Genomic DNA, 20,718 nt, shown 5'->3' with positions numbered 1-20,718 from the left:
GCATATCCATGGAGGGACACACAGACCTCTACAGGCTAGACAATGGCACCATGACTGCCATTAGGTATTGGGATGAAATCCTTGGACCCATTGTCAGACCATATGCTGGTGCAGTGGGTCCTGGGTTCCTCCTGGTGCATGACAATTCCTGGCCTCATGTGGAGAGAGTGTGCAGGCAGTTCCTGGAAGATGAAGGAATTGATAGCACTGACTGGCCCCCACACTCACCTGACCTAAATCCAATAGAACACCTCTGGGACATTGTTTCAATACATCCGTTGCTGCCAGGTTGCATCTCAGACTGTCTAGGAGCTCAGTGATGCCCTTGTCCAGATCTGGGAGGAGATCCCCCAGGACACCATCCGTCGTCTCATTAGGACCATGCCCCGACATTGTTAGGCATGCATACAAGCACGTGGGGGCCATACAAACTACTGAACATTTTTTCACTTTGATTTTCAGGGTGTCTTTGAATTCAGCCCTCTGTAGGTTAATAATTTTCATTTCCATCAAACGATGTGGCATCCCTTCATTCCTAACACATTACCCAGTCTATATCAGTAGAGATATCCAGCATGATATTTTTCCCATTGAGATCTGATGTGTTTTCAAAGTGTTCCTTTAATTTTTTTGAGCAGTTTATATATCAAAAGCAGAGGTTAGGGGGGAGGACTGTAAAGAGAAATGTCCCTTTGTATTTTAAAGACTTTATTGACAAGATTAAAAAAGCAACATCAAAACAGACAAAAGTGACTTACATTTTTTTTGCCTCACTATTATGTATTTTATATACTGAATATGTTTAGCATTATATTAATGATATTCTTTTTTAGATTAATTTTAATTAGTTTGTCGTCATTTTCTGAGTTTTAACCACAGCCAAAAAATGTCAGACATAATTCAAAGTTAGAGGACAGATAAAGTTGTAACCAGAAAAGTGAAGGTAATAATAAGAAATCACACTAAAGTTTTTTTGTTAAAGAAGTCAAACCTAAACAACCAGGAGGTGAACAACACTGATATTTAAACCTTTATGATAATGATGTCACACATTGCACATTCCCAGTTATCTAGCTTACAAACTAGAATAGTTTTGTTGGCAGTTGAAATTCAAAGTGCCAGCACCCATAAGCAAAACAAAACAGTGCTGCTCAAGCATGTGAATCATTTTTAACAATGATAAAATATGGAAACAGAAAAATAAGCATGAATTAACTCCTTGAGCTTCAAAACTCCAGAAATTATACTCAAATAATTTTTAAAAGTCAAGTAATAGTTGGAAAAATTTAAATAAAAAATTTGATCATAACAGGAGGTATAAGGTACGCCACTGAATTAGCTTGTTTTAGGTTACTGCAAGGAAACAGGCAGAAAGAAAACAGTGAGTAATGTAATGTCCCTAACAGGCCCTAACACTATCTTAGGAGAGATGCTAAGAAAAAGGCATGCAATGACTTTTGTTGCACACATGGTCCTTTGTAGTCAGTTGTAATTACATGCTTACTGTAACTAGCTTCTAAAAAGCAAAAAATAAATACCACAGTGTTACAACCATAAAATTCAAAAAAGATTTGAAATCTGAAATTTGAAAAATGGAGCAATGTCAAATAATGTCCCAAAAATCCAGCTACCTGAAAATTGTCAGAAGAGGTCACTATAGCTACTGTAGATCCCAGGTTGAGAGCCAATAAATCCTAGTCCTCCTTTTAAATGGGAAAAGGGGTCCCAGTGATGTCATGCATTAAAAGCAGGTAGTCATGCCCAATGCATGATGTCAAAAACTTGAGGCCATCTTGATTCTTGTGAATGTCGAAAGGTATCAAGCCAATACAAACCAACTTGAAAACCTAATAAAAAATGTAAAAAAAAGTATAAAAAATGGAAGGCAACAGTGGAACCTGACAGCTATACATTCACGATACATTAAACACATTAACCTAAAACAGAAGATATAATAACTACTTTGTTTATAGGAGAGCTCAAAGTGTAGTTTGTTATGAGTTTTAATATGAACATGATTCTTACTGGCCGACCCAGACTCTGAATTCCATGGTTGTGGATGTGATTTTCAATCATGCAAATGTTCAGTCTTTCACTGCCCATGCAAGTTTGAATGAACACGGCTAAACATATTATACACATACCTCTTATTAATTATTTTTTCATTTATAGTGTTCTTGTTAGACTGTACAACTTCTCCATTAGTGTTTACATTGGTAAAGATATTGTTCCTTCCAAAATTAGGCCATTAAATTTGAATTTAAGCAATCTGCCTTCCACAGATGACATAAAGCAATTAAATGGCAAGAATTAAAAAAAAAGAAGATATACAGTCATTTAGAACAGCATTGAATGTTTCTATTTTACTGTCTATGTCATTTAACTAAGATTTTCTTTAAAAATGTGATATAAGACACAATTATATCAATCGGAGTGTACTAGCAGTATAAATTAGAATTTAGATTCTTTTTAAAATGGTGAAAGATTGTCCCATGTTAGGGTACAGCTGGAGCACTGCAGGTACTGTAGCTCAGCCTTTTTCAGTAGAACATTTTCTCACCCTTGTCAATTGTTTCTTTTTGCAGAGGCAGAGGAACTCTACCAGAAGAGAGTCCTAACAATTACTGGAATATGTGTAGCTTTATTGGTGGTGGGGATTGTGTGTGTGGTCGCATACTGCAAGACAAAGTAAGTGTATTGTTTTATGACATTTAGACCAAGGTTGATTTTTAGTTGTTATATAATCTGCATCAATAGTATTTTTTGTAGAAAATAAAAGTTTAAGGCTGTTAAGCTGAACAGATTTCTTCCGGTGATTCTTATAAAAACCTATTTCATTTAATTTAATTTTACTGTTTGTTTAGTCTGACATTTTGTTAGTTTTCTTTGTTTGTACTGGAAAAAACACACCTGTGGGAGTTCTACATTTTTGATAAATTTATGAAAAGTCTGTTTTCATAGATATCTTTAGGGTTTATACCTTTTATTTTTTCTAACATCAGTAATTTAATTAAGGAGAATGGATTCACTCACTCAGTGGTATCAAATGAATTTACAGTGACATTAATTATTTTTATACAGTATACTTCTATTTTTGGAGCCTTGGCTCAGAGCAGTTACAGATCACCAAATGTGAAACTAATTTCAATGTAATGTACAAATACACTAAAGACAAATGAAACAAAAACACTTGAATGAAGAGCATTCTGCAAAAAGATACATTTTTGATGGCTCACAGGCTTTACCTATAGGAATATTAAAAACAGATCAGCAGGTCTGACTCTGGGATTAGTACCATTGTTTTTGCAACTCTGTTCCATGACCAAGAGACAATGTTTATATGAGAGAAATATAATTAAAAAATGATACTTCTAGAAAAATAGGCAAGGTGAAAGTGTAGGTAAAATGAATATTTTATATGTAATATGTGATAGGACCGTTATTCTTCCAAAACAAAATGGGATAGACTGCAAATGCTGAAGAGGCCATATTACTTACACCATGTACAGAGTTTTGTAAACTCTAAAATGTATCATTTCATGCCAGCAAGCAAACATGCTTTTACATTGATAATAAAAAATAGTTAAATAGGAACATGACACAAGAAGCACTGAAATAAATTAAGAAATTTGTGAAAGACAGCTGAAATGTTTATATCAATTTATTTTCTTAAGTCATGGTGCCAAATTAATTATGAATTTTGTAGAATATGGATTTATATTAAGAAGTGGTATTACTTTTAAACCTTATGAATATATTTAGAATATACACCTGTCACATATGTGAAAATGAAACAGTGGTTTGTTAGAGAAGCTGCTGTTACCACCACCATTCTTTCCCTTTTCTGACTAACAGGGTACACAATAAAAAGAACCTTCCTCTTCCACTCCAACAAAAGCAGTTTTTAATGTATGAAATATAAGTCTGGAGAAGTTAACTGACCCTAGCCCTAAAATGACCCCTTATCCTTATACAAATGACTGCTGAGTAACTAAATAAATAAACATGACTGAAATGAACACAAAGAAGAAACAAACAATATTAGATGTCAAAGAAAGAGGTTGGGAGCATGTGCTGATAGTGCGTTGCTGCACCCACCACACAACAAACCACCTGGATTGAGACTGAAGGGCAGCGGGCGACACCTCAGCACCACACTGGAACAGTGTGAGGTTTTCTTTTTTACGGAGGCTGGAATGCCAGTCCTGCCACCAACCCTCAAGTTTTCCCTGCTTGTAGGGCTGGATGTAGATTAATGTCATACCCCAGAATGAAGCAATTGCAGGTTAAGGGCTTTGCTTAAGGGCCAGCGTATTTAAAAAGTATAGCTAAGATTAAATGAGGTAACACTGAAGCTGATAATACACAGAAAAGGCTTAAATCTCTCATTATATCAGCAACACAAAATGACCTTAATACAGATTTAATGAAAACAAAAATAAGAGAGTAAACTAAGATTATTATCCAATTGAAAAAAAACATATAGGATGGAAACTCATTTATGTGTCATCATTTCTTCTGTAAAAAAAACAAAAACCAGACTAATTCAAGAAAAGAAACAGAGAATAAAGAACAGGCATCTCATATTGAAATGATGAATAAATTGGACCTGGACAGGCCAAGGGAAGCCCCATTACATCCATCCTACAACACTCCTGGACACTGCTGAATAACTGTAATATCAGGAGGATACAAAATATTTCATCATAGTTTAAATTAGGTACAACAAATAGCTAAAAACAATTATCAAGAAACATTAAATGCAAATTAATGTGTTTCTCTGATACACCTAGAAGCTATACATTTACAATATAGTATAAAGATTTTAATGGGCTACCAGTTTTGTTTAATCTCATAAATTATGACATATATACATTGTATATACAATGCATAAAAAAGTAATTTCCAAGGATATAATTGTGACTGCAAAGACTTCCCCCAGCAAAATCCAACAGGGTGATATATGATTAAAGTAGAGAGTTTTTAATTTAAAGGATTCTTCTCAGGTAGTATGTTTGAAGTTCATATATCCCTTCAGCATTTTGTAACCAAGTATTTATTTAACTGATGATACCAATTAAAAAATATATAATTTTTTCTGTCAGCTTACATTTTGTCAAGCCAACCAATTTTTTAGGATAGTTCAAGGAAATCAAATTGTATTGTGTTCTTTCTCTTAACCCTTTACACTTTATATATATTCTGTAATTTTTGCCACCTTTGCACATAATGCATCTGAGGAAAGATGAATAATTGAAATAATACACACCAAACCTTTTTTTTATTTTTCCCCATTGAATTAACATTTACCATTATTTTCCATTAGCAAATTTGCACTGACACAGCTCTACCATTTTGCAATACACAGATAAAGCCTTTGATAATTGTATAGGAAATGCAAAAACAAAATGAGTTAAACACAGATAGAATAATGAATAAAATTTTAAAACTAACAGAAAGAAGTAGGCACCAAGAATTTATTGTGCATAATACATCATGATATTTAAAAGTTACTGTAGCAGCTAACGGAACATTTGAAGTACAAATTAAAGCACACTCAACTAAAACCCACCTAAACTTCACAACAATCAAATTTCAAATTACATTTTATATTTTACTTTGTTTATTTTGACATCTCAGACTTCTCTAAAACTGTTTGTAATTCATATACCTTATATAAAATGTATTACACAGCATATTTTTCTTGTATGTAATAAAATGTTAAAGTTGTACCTTAATTTCAGTAACACTTCACTCATTTGTTCTAATATAACAAGACCTTAACAAAGACTTCTTTTAGTCTTCAGAACACTTATAAAAACATCATTGGATGTGCAGTGTGGCCTTTTGAAATGATGGTAAAATGACTTGTTAATATGAAATATTCACAGGTCTTATACTAAATATGTAATATTGTGAGAAATGTGTCTCAGTTAAGACACCACAGAACACTCCAAAGTGAAGTTTTCTTAGTAGGTCACATGGCAGAGATGAATACACACTTTACTGATGCCTTTCAAGTGTTATGAAGACCTAAATAAGTGTGTGATAAGGTCTTGTTACATAATAGTAAATGAGTAATAGGTGCAATTTTGCAGTACGTAAACCGGTATGTTATATACAAATATAGGCAATACAAATTGATATTTCTTAATGATTAAACATTTTATGTATTCTAGAGAGGCAGAGTGACACAACCTCTTTTGAAGAATTAGAGAATCGATAGTATCTCACACCAGCCCACCATATGGTGTATGTAAACATAGCCATAACATATACTCACACCAGATAAACAAAGAGGAAGAAGAGACTCCTGTGCAGTAAAAATCATGGCAGCAGAAAGCATTTTTCAAAAATTTCAAAGAGAAAACAATCTATTATCATTAATTCTGGGACAGGATTTACAGAGCTATGATTAGGAATTTATTTAAATAAGTTTAAGTAGCAGCTAGCTTGACATTAAATTAAGAGAATAATTGGAATAAAAACTTCCAGTCACTGTAGCGCTCCAGGTCTGCAGTTGACTACCCCACTCTAAAGGCTCAGCCACTGGATGGCAGCAAAGCTACTTGCTGCAATACCATGATATTTTTTATGTCATATATTTTTGTAAAAAGTATTTTGGACTATTTTTTATGTTAAAGAAGTACTTTAAGGCATAGTTATATTAATTTAAATATATGTAGACCAGGAGCTTTACATAAATGTTTGAAATGTTGCAACACTATCTGATGTAGTTTGCTGCCCTACTCGGCTCATAATATAATTCAGAATTCCACTGCTTGTTTTTAATTACTACAAACTAATATAAACATGTTCACGCAAAAGAAGAACGGAATCTATAAATATATTTTTTAAAAAGGCACATCGTGAATTAAATGTTATGAGCAGCATACCCTCTTAAGAAGAAGTTCAAGGTCAGAATTGCTTATTCCAGGACTGAATGATGAAAAATAAAATGAATGACTAAAAAAAGGATTTTACAAGCTAAGAAGGGAATACATAGAATTTAAGCCATGGATTTAATATATGTTTGCAGTAAAATTACAGTGAAAAAATTAAGAAAAATTAGATGCTTATTAAAAGTAACACAGGAGAGCCTAAGCATGTATTTCCTGCAATATGTTACTTACAGGTGTGAACAAAGTGTGGATATCACAGGAACATCTATTGAAAGTATAGCATTCTCCTTTAAGTATGGTACTACCATATATAACATCATACCATTATAGTTAGTTATGCTGTTATTTTCTGGACAAAAGTTCTAATGGATTATTGCATTTTTATTATACATTCTTCACTACAGCGTTACAAACATGCACAACTATACTATTAAGGGGGCTAATCAAAAGGCTGGAATTCCAAAGATGTTACATTTTAATGCTATTCAGAATACTCTCCTGCAATTTTAGGCACACATTTTGCCCTGTTAACACACCTCCAGAGGGCAATCAGCTTTTCTTTCTATTGTCTTATGTATTAACCTAAACAGATCATTTTTGACTTACATGGATGTGTAGTTAAAGATGGTTTTCTTTATTATTTCCCACAGGAAACAAAGAAAGAAAATGCACAATCACTTAAGGCAGAATATGTGCCCTGATCATCAGAATCGAAATTTAGCTAACGGGCCAAACCATCCCGGGCCAGGACCGGAAGAGTTACCAATGGTTGATGTGAGTTCACATTGTGTTGCATAAAATTCAGCAGCATAGATAATGTTAAATTTTGTTACTGGATTTATTAATTTTTTCTTTTTCTTTTTTTAAACTCCTTATGTTAAACATGAATGCTTACACTTATTTTCCATGTTATGCAAGTCAATTTTCTCAGTTATTTCAGTAACTCTGAATTTTTTGTATATCTGAGTACTCAGAGAGAAAGCTGGTAATCTTGACATTTTTAGGAGGTTACTGCCACTCCTACTACTGTCAGTGTACTATAATTTTATTTTAAAATAAATCGCAAGGACAATGATAATCTTTGTTTTAAATTTTCATGAAAGCATATGACAACAAGGTGATATTTTGGATTATCTTCATTTGTTTGTAACATAATAGAATACATTAAAGTACCCACATGGATCTATAGCCTATCCCAGCAGGATTTTTGCAAGGTAGATAGCATTCCTTGACAGGACACAAGTTCATTGCCAGATGCCCTCATGCAAACACACTCATTCATACAGGACTAATTAAGAATGCTCAGGTAATCTAGCCAACAACAGTTAAGTAAATACTTACATTTATATCTGATGGATGAAGAAATGTTATAATCTACATTATAAGACAGGGTGGCATTGTGGTGCAGTAGTTAGTGCTCCCTCCTCACAGATCCAACATCTTCAGTATGAATCCCATCCCTGGCCACTGTCTATGTGAAGTCTGCACATTCTTTCTGCATGTTTTTCCTCTAGGTAGTCTGGTTTTCTTTCCACATCCTCACAGATGTGCTGGTTATCACTCTTTAATTTAATATTGTTCTTTATCAGTATGCTGCTGCTAGAATATGTGAATTTCCCCTTGGGATTAATAAAGTATCTATCTATCTATCTATCTATCTATCTATCTATCTATCTATCTATCTATCTATCTATCTATCTATCTATCTATCTATCTATCTATCTATCTATCTATCTATCTATCTATCTATCTATCTACAGAAGTACCCAGTTTGTGAATTCTGACCAGAGATTTGTTGTTGCTAGTCTGAAGATCTAGATTAGGTCCAGTAGGCTACCACCAACTAGGAGAATTAGGATGGACCTGGCCAGACTCCAAGATCAGGCTGTTTCTAACGAGTTTGTGTGAGAAACTTACAGACTTGGGTGCGACTGCTGATCCTAATGTGATGAGGGAGACCTTCCGTGACAAGACCCTGAGGGTTGTTTTGGTGTTACCAGTGTTCCCAAAAGGAGGTGTTTCATCTCGCAGGGCACCTTGGATATTATCGAGAGAAGTCATAGTGCATGGCTTGATTACAACTCCAGTCTATACTGGGAACTGAGAGGGACGGCTGCGAGGGCTCTGATGGCAGATAGGGAGTCGTTTGTTAGAGGAATCTGTGAGAAAGTGACACACCATCTATGGGTTAATGACCCACGTCCTGCTTACAGAGGAATCATAGCACAGAGCGGACAGTCTCAGTCAGGGTGGCTGATGGAACGGTCCTTACGGATTACACAGCAGTTGTGACCCCCTGGGCTGGCTACTTTGAGCACATGTTTAAAGCTGATCCTCTGGCTAGGACGTTGGACATTTCTGGATCCACGGTTCTTGAGGCTGATCTTCCAATTAGCCTCGAAACCTCCAGTCTCACTGAGATTGTACAGGTGGTGATCCAGCTGAAGGAAGGGAAGGCTGCAGGTATCTGTGGTATCCAGGGTGAACTTCTTCAGGCTGGTGGTAAGGTTATTCTCCTTGCATTGCAAGCAATCTTTGCTTCAATTTGGGAGACAGGCATCTTCCCAACTGGCTGGAAAATGGAACTTGTCATCCCTATCTTGAAAGGGAAGGGTGATCACCTGGATTACGACAACTACAGGGGGATAACACTGCTCTCTGTTCTGGGTAAGATCCTTGCCAGGATCATCCTCAATAGGATCTGTGATCACTTGCTCACCTACCAGCAAACGGAGCAGTCTGGTTTTATGCCTGAGAAGTCTATCATCGACCATATCCTGGCACTAAAGGTTCTCCTGGAGCGCAAACGCAATTATTTGCGGAGTTTCTCTGCAGCCTTTGTTGAGTTTCTCTTGAGAGATTGAGCAAGAAGTCTGACTGTCTGGACTTGTGAGTGTCCTGGATAAAAAGCAGGGCACAGCCATTGACAGTGTGTCTATCTACAGAGAGAGTGTTGATCTTGTCGAGAGGTTTACTTATCTCAGCAGTGACATTCATGTCTCTGGTGACTCCCTATGACATCAGTAGACGGATTTAGAACAGCCAGGTGGGGATCATGAGGTTGCTGGAAAGGGGTGTATCGTGCTCCCGAGTCTTTAGAGTCTTGGTGCTTCCTCTTTTGCTATATGGTTCCAAGACCTGGACACTATCCAGTGACATGAGATGAACACTGGACTCTTTTGGTACTGTGTCTCTTCGTAAAATCCTTGGGTACTGCTGGTTTAACTTAGTGTTGAATGAGTAGTTGCTCACAAAGTTCCGAATGAGGCACATTACCTGCATTGTGAGGGAGCATCAGTTATGCCATTACAGCCATGTGGATGAGTTCCTGAGGGTGATCCAACTTACAGGATCCTCATTGTTGAGGACCCAAGCAGCTGGACCAGGCCAAGGGGTGGAACTGAACCACATGTCTGCCTGGGGGTTGCCAACCAGGACCGTGAGATGTTTTGTCGTTTGGTGGGTGTGGCAGTGCACTGTATCAGTGCATGCTCCCCAACCTGACTTGACCTGTAAATTGATTTGTGGTTCAATTTTGTTTATACAACTTTATCATTCACTTTTAAGTTGGAACTTTCTGGAATGTGCACATGACTTGAAAATGTATGAGACCTTAAGAGATAGCCTACAAAAAAAAAGTAAGTAAGTAATAATAGAGCAAAAAATAGAAATTATCACAGCTGTTAATCGTTTTTCACCTGCAGTTAATAATTTCCAAAGAATTAGTAATATTTTTTAATTATCCAGAACAACAAGTAAATTAAAATAATACCTTTCTCTCTGCACCACTGCCATTAGTTTTACATGAGAGACAACAGGAAAAATGGTGATTAAACAAACCAAAGTGTCCTAATCATATAAAAATAAGGAAAGTCAGATGTGTTGTGCATCTTCACCTTGGGAGAAATCAGAGATGCAAGTCAAAGATACAGCAACAAACAAACTTTCAAGATATTTTGCAGTCTGTCCAAAGGCACTGTTAGATACACAACAAAAAGATGTCACCCAAAAGAATAAGTAGGCTGTTAGTAAATCAGTACCTTAGATGACAGCAAGCTGGACAGAAACAATGTCTAATGGTTATAGACTTTACAGGGTGATTTGCAATTAGACCTTTGCCCCCTTTTGCTAGATGGAAACAAGTACCAAAACAGCATCCTTTTAGGGTATCAAACAAAATTAAAGGTGTCTCCAGACTATTAATGTAACTCTTATTTACTTCAAAGCCTAATGAGTTAAATTTCATTACTGAACATCACTCATAAGCCAATTATTTCAAAGTTAAATAAAGTTGTTGATTTCAGAAGGGAAACTGGAGCCACAGAAAATACTAAATTTAAACAGAAAACTTTCATTACCTCAACAGTTTGCATCAAGACTCTCAGAAAGGTCTTCTAATGTGAAGAGATGATGTTTCAGTACAGGATACTCTTTATGTCAAAGATTTATAGTTCTCTACATGAGAAATAGTGAATATGGATGGCAAAGGCAAAAAGAATACAGCAATGTTTTACTTACTATGCTTCCTGTTACTTGAGGCAGTGGTTTCTCTGTCTCCTAGAGAGAATGTTTTGATTGGGTCTCCAACTAAACCAAAAGGATATTTTCTATAGTCCTTATAAGATTTGTAGAAATAGTGAAATGCTACTTTGCCTCTGAGGACATCAGTTGTCCAGAGCATAATATGCTTTTGCCTTCATGCTGGCTGAATTTGCAGATGTCCTCTGCCATTGAGCAAACATATGCCTTAGAATTAGTAAAGGACAAAAGGTGGAGTAACAGAAATAAATCTATAGGTTTCTTTATACCTACTGTAGTAGTGTAGCCTAGTAATCAATAGTGATTTTAGCATGTTAAAGCAATGTATGCCCAGCTAAAGGAGAGAACGACATTAACCTTGACTAAATTCTGTTACAACAAACACATTCCTCCATCACCTCTTCTCTATTTCAATTCTACACATGTATTGTTGTCTTTTTACAACACAACCGTTATGAGGATCATTATATGAAATCACCTCTGTTCAAAATTAACAGGAGGCACACTTTCAAATTTCAATAGTAACAACAAACAAATAAAAATATATATGAATATATATTTTATTTGTTTTACCATCCTAGTTAAAATAATTGACATACTAATAACATTACACAATACTAAAACAAAGAATAACATTATATATAACGTTTGCAATTGGAAACAGTTATCCACTTATAGTATTTCTTTGCATCAATTTTTTAATTCTTTTTTTAAGTTCAAACTATAAACATCAGAAATTGAACCCAAAGACATAACATTACATGTGTAAAACACCAAATAAAGGATTGACAAATAGTGAAAAATTTTTTTAAATAGAACCAATTCATAAAATGAGTAATGCGGAATCAGCTAAATCATGACTGACATGGAAAAAGATGATCGGGAGCAGCCGAAAGAAGAAGAAGCAGCTAAATCATGACAGTGAGACCTGGAGAGAATACTGATTTATAGGCAGATTTATGGCACATGTAATTTAATGTAAATAAATGTAAAGTGCTACATGTGGGAAGTAAGAATATTAGGTTTGAATATACAATGGGTGGTTCAAGAGGTTCAAAACTCGAATGTGCACCTCATGAAAAGGACCTTAGAGTTGTGGTGGACTCGTAAATTTTTACATCCAGACAGTCTGCTGAAGCCACCAAGAAGGCTCGCATGATGCTAGGTTATATGGCCCAAAATGTGGAATACAAGTTAAGTTGTATAAGATACTTGTGAAGCCTTCTGTGGCGTAGTGTGTAAAGATTTGGTCTCCATAATACAAAAAAGGCATAATGGTGCTATAGAAAGCACAGAGATGGGCAACTAGACTGATTCCAGGGCTGAAAGGCATTAGCCATAAGGTAGGACTGAGAGATAAAGCAAATAAAGATTAAGAGGTGGCATGACTTAATCTTTTAAAATTATGAAAAGAATTATTATGTTGGATCTAAGCTATTATCTTAAAGTAAATTCTTCAACAATTAAATAAACATTAGAAAGTTTCTTTTCACATGGAGAATAATAGATTAATGTATTAGCAAGTAGTGTGGTACTGTATGTAATAGCACTTTGGTAACCTTCAAAACTTTACTTGATATCATTTTTGAGAAATTAAGTGAACAGGGTGGAGTTGTTGAGCAGAATTACCTCTCCTGAAATCAGACTTCTTTTATTTATTAGCTTTGCTCATTGTTTTACCAATAGGTTTTTCAAAATAAATCTGAAATGCATAAAGCAAAAACTTAATCAATGCTATGATTAATGATGCTATGATAAGGTTGAGAAAGGAAGCTCCATCACCATATGATAATGTCTAAAATCAAATTCTTAATTGATTTGGCAAAATCAAAGATGGAGAACAATCACTTCTGTTGTTTATACTGTATGTTCACATTTCTAATCAAGTCAGCATCAAAGTGTTGTAGTCATAAGTTATTTTTTTGCATTTTCCCTTTTCCTCTTTTAGTATATTTCAAAGAACGTACCTGCAGCAGAGCGAATAATACGGCATGAAGCAGAAACATCTTTCTCTGGAAGCCATCCTTCCTCTACTTCCCATCATTCCTCAACAGCCACTCATACATCTAGTCACAGGTAAATGACATGTTTTCTGCTGACATAAATTATTGTTGATTTAAGTGAAAGGACGAATGCATTGTGAACTATTCCCCATATTATGTTAGGTATGCAACTTTTTTTAAGTTTTTCATTATTAAATGTTACATGAACAGTCTTATTTGCTACATGGCAGTATTTTGTTTTAAATTTTGGAAAGCAGATTGTGAGCAGTTTAGATTCAATGAATAATGTCACAAATATAACTTTTAAAATAACTTAAAGTATTCTTTCCCTTCAACTTAGAGGTGCTAAATATAATGTGTGTCCAGCTAGAAGAAAAGTTTGGTCTATAAGGCACTGTTCTTGCAACAAACAAATGAGATACAGATAGTATAACAGTGTATATTATTATCAATACTAGACATTAAGCCCGTTACAATAACAGGCACTAGAATAGTAGTGCATAAACATTAGTAAGAACAGTCTACAGGTGCTGGTCATAAAATTAGAGTATCATGACAAAGTTGATTTATTTCAGTAATTCCATTTAAAAAGTGAAACTTGTATATTAGATTCATTCATTACACACAGATTAATGTATTTCAAATGTTTATTTCTTTTAATGTTGATGATTATAACTGACAACTAATGAAAGTCCCAAATTCAGTATCTCGGAAAATTAGAATATTGTGAAAAGGTTCAATATTGAAGACACCTGGTGCCACAATCTAATCAGCTAATTAACTCAAAACACCTGCAAAAGGCCTTAAATGGTCTCTCAGTCTAGTTCTGTAGGCTACACAATCATGGGGAAGACTGCTGACTTGACAGTTGTCCAAAAGATGACCTTTGACACCTTGCACAAGGAGGGCAAGACACAAAAGGTCATTGCTATAGAGGCTGGCTGTTCACAGAGCTCTGAGTCCAAGCACATTAATAGAGAGGCGAAAGGAAGGACAAGATGTGGTAGAAAAAAGTGTACAAGCAATAGGGATAACCGCACCCTGGAGAGGATTGTGAAACAAAACCCATTCAAAAATGTGGGGGAGATTCACAAAGAGTGGACTGCAGCTGGAGTCAGTGCTTCAAGAACCACCACGCACAGACATATGCAAGACATGGGTTTCAGCTGTCGCATTCCTTGTGTCAAGCCACTCTTGAACAAGAGACAGCGTCAGAAGCGTCTCGCCTGGGCTAAAGACAAAAAGGACTGGACTGCTGCTGAGTGGTCCAAAGTTATGTTCTCTGATGAAAGTAAATTTTGCATTTCCTTTGGAAATCAAGGTCCCAGAGTCTGGAGGAAGAGAGGAGAGGCACAGAATCCACGTTGCGTGAGGTCCAGTGTAAAGTTTCCACAGTCAATGATGGTTTGGGGTGCCATGTCATCTGCTGGTGTTGGTCCATTGTGTTTTCTGAGGTCCAAGGTCAATGCAGCCGTCTACCAGGAAGTTTTAGAGCACTTCATGCTTCCTGCTGCTGACAAACTTTATGGAGATGAAGATTTCATTTTCCAACAGGACCTGGCACCTGCACACAGTGCCAAAGCTACCAGTACCTGGTTTAAGGGCCATGGTATCCCTGTTCTTTATTGGCCAGCAAACTCGCCTTACCTTAACCCCATAGATAATCTATGGGTTATTGTGAAGAGGAAGATGCAATACGCCAGACCCAACAATTCAGAAGAGCTGAAGGCCACTATCAGAGCAACATGGGCTCTCATAACACAGACTGATCGACTCCATGCCACACCGCATTGCTGCAGTAATCCAGGCCAAAGGAGCCCCAAATAAATATTGAGTGCTGTACATGCTCATACTTTTCATGTTCATACCTTTCAGTTGGCCAACATTTCTAAAAATCCTTTTTTTGCATTGGTCTTAATTGATATTCTAATTTTCCGAGATACTGAATTTGGGACTTAGTTAGTTAGACTCATTAGTTGTCAGTTATCATCATCAACATTAAAAGAAATAAACATTTGAAATACATCAGTCTGTGTGTAATGAATGAATCTAATATACAAGTTTCACTTTTTGAATGGAAATAGTGAAATAAATCAGCTTTGTCATGATATTCTAATTTTATGACCAGCACCTGTAAATTAAATGGCAAAGGACCGTCCATTTTCTGTTACAGTAATACTGGCTTGTATGTGGCTGTAATATGCGTCACTGTACTGTGTGCCTTTAATTTTCTCTCACAGTAATACATCTCTCCAGCAAGTATTTTAATCTGTGCTGGCGTGCAGCTGATTATTGTAAGTATGGCGTCTCCCCAGGAACAGATTTTATATGCGCGAAAATAAATCTACTTTTAAAAGTCATCCTATTGTAATATCATGAAAATTCGTATATTTAGGAAAACACTTTACACTTTACCGGGCCAAGTTTGTTAATCGCAAATCTGATATCCTCAGAGTGAACAACAAACACTAATCCCACCTCTTTGGGGAAGCAGGTCTCCGCATCTCAGTACCCGATTGGATTTTTCGTGCGTTATGTTTTAGGTGTTACCTCATTTACCGAAATCCGATTGGATCGGCCACGCGATATTTTATAGGTCCCGCCCTCTCTGTCTTGTGTGACGCGTCAGGCGGCCTTTGAAGCATCGCACTGTGCCCTGCGCATGCGCATTTCACAAGAAGACACACACACACGGACACATGGACGCACACAGGGATTTTATTAAAGAGGATGGTGTCCTTATTTGTCTATTTTATTGCTTATACCTACCAAACTACGGCTATATTTATAATTTTCAGATTGTTTGTTTAATTATAGAATATGTTAAATGATATCAATGTACTCCTATAGGTAATGTGAGTGCATAATTTTTAGAATATTGACTTAATCAAATGGCTTTCAGTTAATGTTTAATTTTAAGTAACAACAATGTGAGTGTTAATACTTCTTATGCAACTGTAGAATATATCAAAATAAATCTTGTAAAAAGTGCAGTATTTAAATTAACTATTGAAAATTCATGAAAAGTGGAAGATGTCACGTTACCAACACGTTACCAATCAACTTAACCATAAACTTAAAAAAGGACAGAAGGATCTTACATAATACTTCAAAGACTTCCAATGCATGGTGCGTTTGAAGAGTATAGTTTGTGCCACCTACCCTGTTTGATTTTAAGACTTTTGTCTAGAGCAGAGTGGCAGTGTCTGTCAGCTTGGACAGCTCTCTTAGTGCTTCCAGTCACTACTGGATCAAACTCTGTCCTGGGGACCCACTTTGGCTGCAGGTTTTTGTTCATATCAATCTCTGTTTTTAATTGGACCCCTAGCCTAAATATGTGAGCTGTTACTTCCCAGTTTCTATGTTTTGGTGTCAATGTAGAAATTATAAAACTAAGTTCGGTAAATTGTTATTAAAATATTCTAAGCAGTTATATAGCGAAAGTGTAGTTTTTTTTTTTGTTTTGTTTTGTTTTTTTTAACTTTTTAAAAATATTTTCATCCTAATTTTCATTCCGCATTTCCAGAGGTTCCAATTACTGTATTTAATCCATTATTTACTAATCAGTGGATCTGATGCTGAAGTAGTTGCAGCCTTTCATCATTTAATGTCATTTGCCTGAGTGTCTGCTCTGTATATTTTTATTGTCATTATTAGGACACAATAAAGGTGGCAAACTACACAGAAAAGTGGAAAATAATAGGAAAACAACAAAAGATAATTAAATATTTAAAGCTATAACAAAATAGAATATTTGTAAATGTATTATAAATGTAAAAATCATACTGCTGTGCTTTTCTGACTGCAGAATAAGAGAAGAGAAAATACCATAATTAAATGAGATCACTTATTATTAATTATTATCACTGATTGTAAATCTGGTTGGAACAAATCCTGCAGCCACAGTGGGTCTCCAGAACTGAGTTTGGGAGCTACTGCTCTAGAAGGTAAATGTCTTTGATGGCCTGAAGGACTGCCAGCTCCAGGTAATATATCACACAGCACCTGCAGTGTTGGAAGTAACATGTTAAAAGTAACGTGCATTACGTAGTCAAATTACTTTTTAAAGTAAGAAGTAACATAATGTAATACTCATTTTATTGGTGTGCAAATACTTGTGTTACTAAAAACAAATTTGTGTTACTTTTTTTAACATTAAAACAAGTTTCTATGCCTTCTAACCTTGCTGCGTGTATTTCAAATAAAGTGTTTGGCAAAGACACACAAGCACCGAAGATGGCAACTGAAAATGAGCATTATTTTTACATATATATATATATATATATACATATATATATATATATATATATATATATATATATATATATATATATTGACATTTAATTAAAACTACATTGTATGCACAGATGTTTTCGGCTGTTTATTTTGTCAAAGTTGCAGTTTGAACATCGTAAAATATAACCCCACCCAGATGCACTTGTCAGGGGTTTCCAAATACCAGTCCACAAAGGATCTTTTATAGATTTGTAAGAAATGGATGGATGTACTGTTTTATTAAATTCGTTATGCTTTCAAACTACAAATTTAAATTATATGCAGCTCACCTGTATGTTAAATTGTTCAGAATTTGTAATACAGCATGCTGTATTAAAATGTCTTCACAAAGTCACAGTTATTATGATTGGCTTATTTCATACTGGAAAGCTACAGTGCTCACTGACTACAAGTGCCAATTGCTCTTTTACATCGCTCTTTTAGGTATCATTCTCACCATTGCCGCACTAGTTGGAATTCTAACCAGTGCATACTATGGATAATCCCTTGGCAATGTAAAAAATGTGAGGCACAATTTTTATGCTTTCCCATAGCATAATATGGGCATGAACCAGTTCTGAGGTTATGTCAGGTTGGGGAGCATGCATTGGTACAGCACATTGCTGCACCCACCACACGACAAAATAGCTCGGGATCCAGTGGGTGTCCCCTTGGTCTGGTCTAGCTGCATGGGTGCTCAAAAATGAGGATCCTGTGAACCAACCGGATCACCCTTCGGGAATCACACCACATGGCTGTAGTGCCATATCTGACGCTCCCTCACAATGCAGGTAATGTGCCTCATTCGGGATTCCATGAGTAACAGCTCGAACCAGCAGTACCTAAGGATTCTCCGAAGAGACACAGTACTGTAGGAATCCAGTGTTTGCCTCAGATTACTGGATGGTGTCCATGTCTCGCAACCACACAGAAAACAGGAAGCACCAGGACTCTAAAGACTCATGAGCACAATATACCCCTTTCCAGCAACCTCATGATCCCCCCTGGCTGTTCCAATCCATCTACTGATGTCATAGGGAGTCATCAGAGACATGGATGTCACTACTGAGATAAGTAAACCTCTCAACAAGGTCAACACTCTCTCCGTAGATAGACACACTGTCAATGGCTGTGCCCAAGAAGTAGTTAAAGGCCCAGATCTTTTTTTTTATCCTGGACACTCACAAGTCCAGACACTCAGACTTCTTGCTTAGTCTTTTGAGAGAAAATCAACAAAGGCTGCAAAGAAACTCCTCTGATATTTGCGTTTGTGCTCCAGGAGAACCTTCAGAGCCACGATATGGTTGATGATAGACTTCTTAGGCATAAAACCAGACTGCTCCGGTTGCTGGTAGGTGAGCAAGTGATCACAGATCCTATTGAGGATGATCCTAGCAAGGATCTTACCCAGAACAGAGAGCAGTGTTATCCCCCTGTAGTTGCCACAATCCAGGTGATCACCCTTCTCCAAAGAGACACAGTACTGTAGGAGTTCAGTGTTTGTCTCAGATTACTGGATAGCGTCCATGTCTCGTAACCACATAGCAAACAAGGACCACAGGACTCTAAAGACTTGGACTTTCATCTTTTTGCAAATATATCGGGCATGCTACACCGCCCTTTCCAATGACCTCATGACCCCCCCATGCTCTCCCAATCCATCTACTGACTTCAGAGTCACCAGAGACATGAATGTCACTGCCAAGGTAAGTAAAACTCTTGACGAGGTCGACATTCTCTCCGCAGACAGACACACTGCTGATGTCTGTGCCCAAGAGGTCATTAAAGGCCTGGATCTTAGTTTTTATCCAGGACACTCGCAAGCCCAGACACTCAGACTCCTTGCTCAGTCTCTCAAGCACCCTGATCACAGCCTCCATTGACTCCACAAAGATCACAGCTTTGTTAGCAAAGTCAAGATCAGTGAATCTTTCTTCACCAACAGATGCCTCACAGCCACTGGTCCCCATGACCCTGCCCAAAAGCCAGTCCATGCAAGCACTGAACAGAGTAGGAGCAAGAACACACCACTGGCGAACCCTGGAATCAGATGGTAAAAACACAGAGGTTCTGTCTCCACTCTGCACAGCACTCACAGTACTAGTTTACAGGATGTCCCACAGGGCTGCTCCATCAACTAAGTCGAATACTTTATGAAAATCGACAAAGGCTGAAAAGAAGCTCTGCTGATAGTCACATTTGCACTCCATGAGAACTCTCAGTGCCAGGATGTGGTCGATGGTAGACTACTTAGGCATAAAACCAGACTGCTCCAGTCACTGGTAGGTGAGCAGGTGGTCATGGATCCTAGCAGGGACCCTTACCCGGCACCAAGAGCAGTGTTATCCCCCTGTAGTTGCTGCAATCCAGGTGATCACCCTTCCCTTTCTACATAGAGACGACAAGTTCCATTTTAAAGTCTGTTGGGATAATGCCTATCTCCCAAATGGAAGCCAAAGATTACTTTCAAAGCAAGGAGAACAACCTTAAGGCCAGCCCGGAAAAGTTTGCCCTGGATACCACATATCCCTGCAATCTTCTCTACTCTCAGCTGGTTCACCCCCTGCACAATCTCAGTGAGATTGGGTGGTTCACTGCTAATTGGACAATCAGCCTCAAGAACCATGAACCCAGAGATGTCCAACGTCCTAGCTGGAGGAGCAGTTTTAAACAGCTCCTCAAAGTAGCCAGCCAGCTGATCACAATTGTCCGTAAGGACCGTTCCACTCCCATCCTGTCTGTGACTGTCCGAGGAACAAATCAATGTACACAAACTGAGTGCAAACTCATTAGAAACATCCTGATCTTGGAGTCTGGCCAGGTCCAGCCTCATTCCCTTAGTAGGTGGTAACCTACTGGACCTATGCTGGATTTTCATAGTTGCAGCAACAAGTCTGTGGTCAGAATTCAAAAAATGGGCACTTCTGTAGACTCTACGGTTCTGTAGGAGGCTCCAGCCTCTGCCCTCAAGGATGTGATTGATCTCCTTCACCGTACCA

General features: G+C 37.0%; 1 protein-coding gene across 3 annotated transcripts in view; it reads left to right on the top strand.

Moving 5' to 3' along the window:
* Window positions 1-20,718, top strand: part of LOC114660650 (pro-neuregulin-2, membrane-bound isoform-like) — a 228,800-nt gene that overhangs the window by 184,179 nt on the left and 23,903 nt on the right. For all 3 annotated transcript variants that reach the window (XM_028813483.2, XM_051933904.1, XM_028813482.2), the window contains 3 exons: window positions 2,586-2,688; window positions 7,553-7,676; window positions 13,390-13,517. In XM_028813483.2, the coding sequence (XP_028669316.1) occupies window positions 2,586-2,688; window positions 7,553-7,676; window positions 13,390-13,517 (355 nt within the window). The remainder of the gene's footprint in view (window positions 1-2,585; window positions 2,689-7,552; window positions 7,677-13,389; window positions 13,518-20,718) is intronic.

This window comes from Erpetoichthys calabaricus, chromosome 11 (genome assembly GCF_900747795.2).
Source record: "Erpetoichthys calabaricus chromosome 11, fErpCal1.3, whole genome shotgun sequence".
In the NCBI taxonomy this organism is placed as follows: domain Eukaryota; kingdom Metazoa; phylum Chordata; class Cladistia; order Polypteriformes; family Polypteridae; genus Erpetoichthys; species Erpetoichthys calabaricus.
This window is presented reverse-complemented; position numbering and strand designations above follow the sequence as displayed.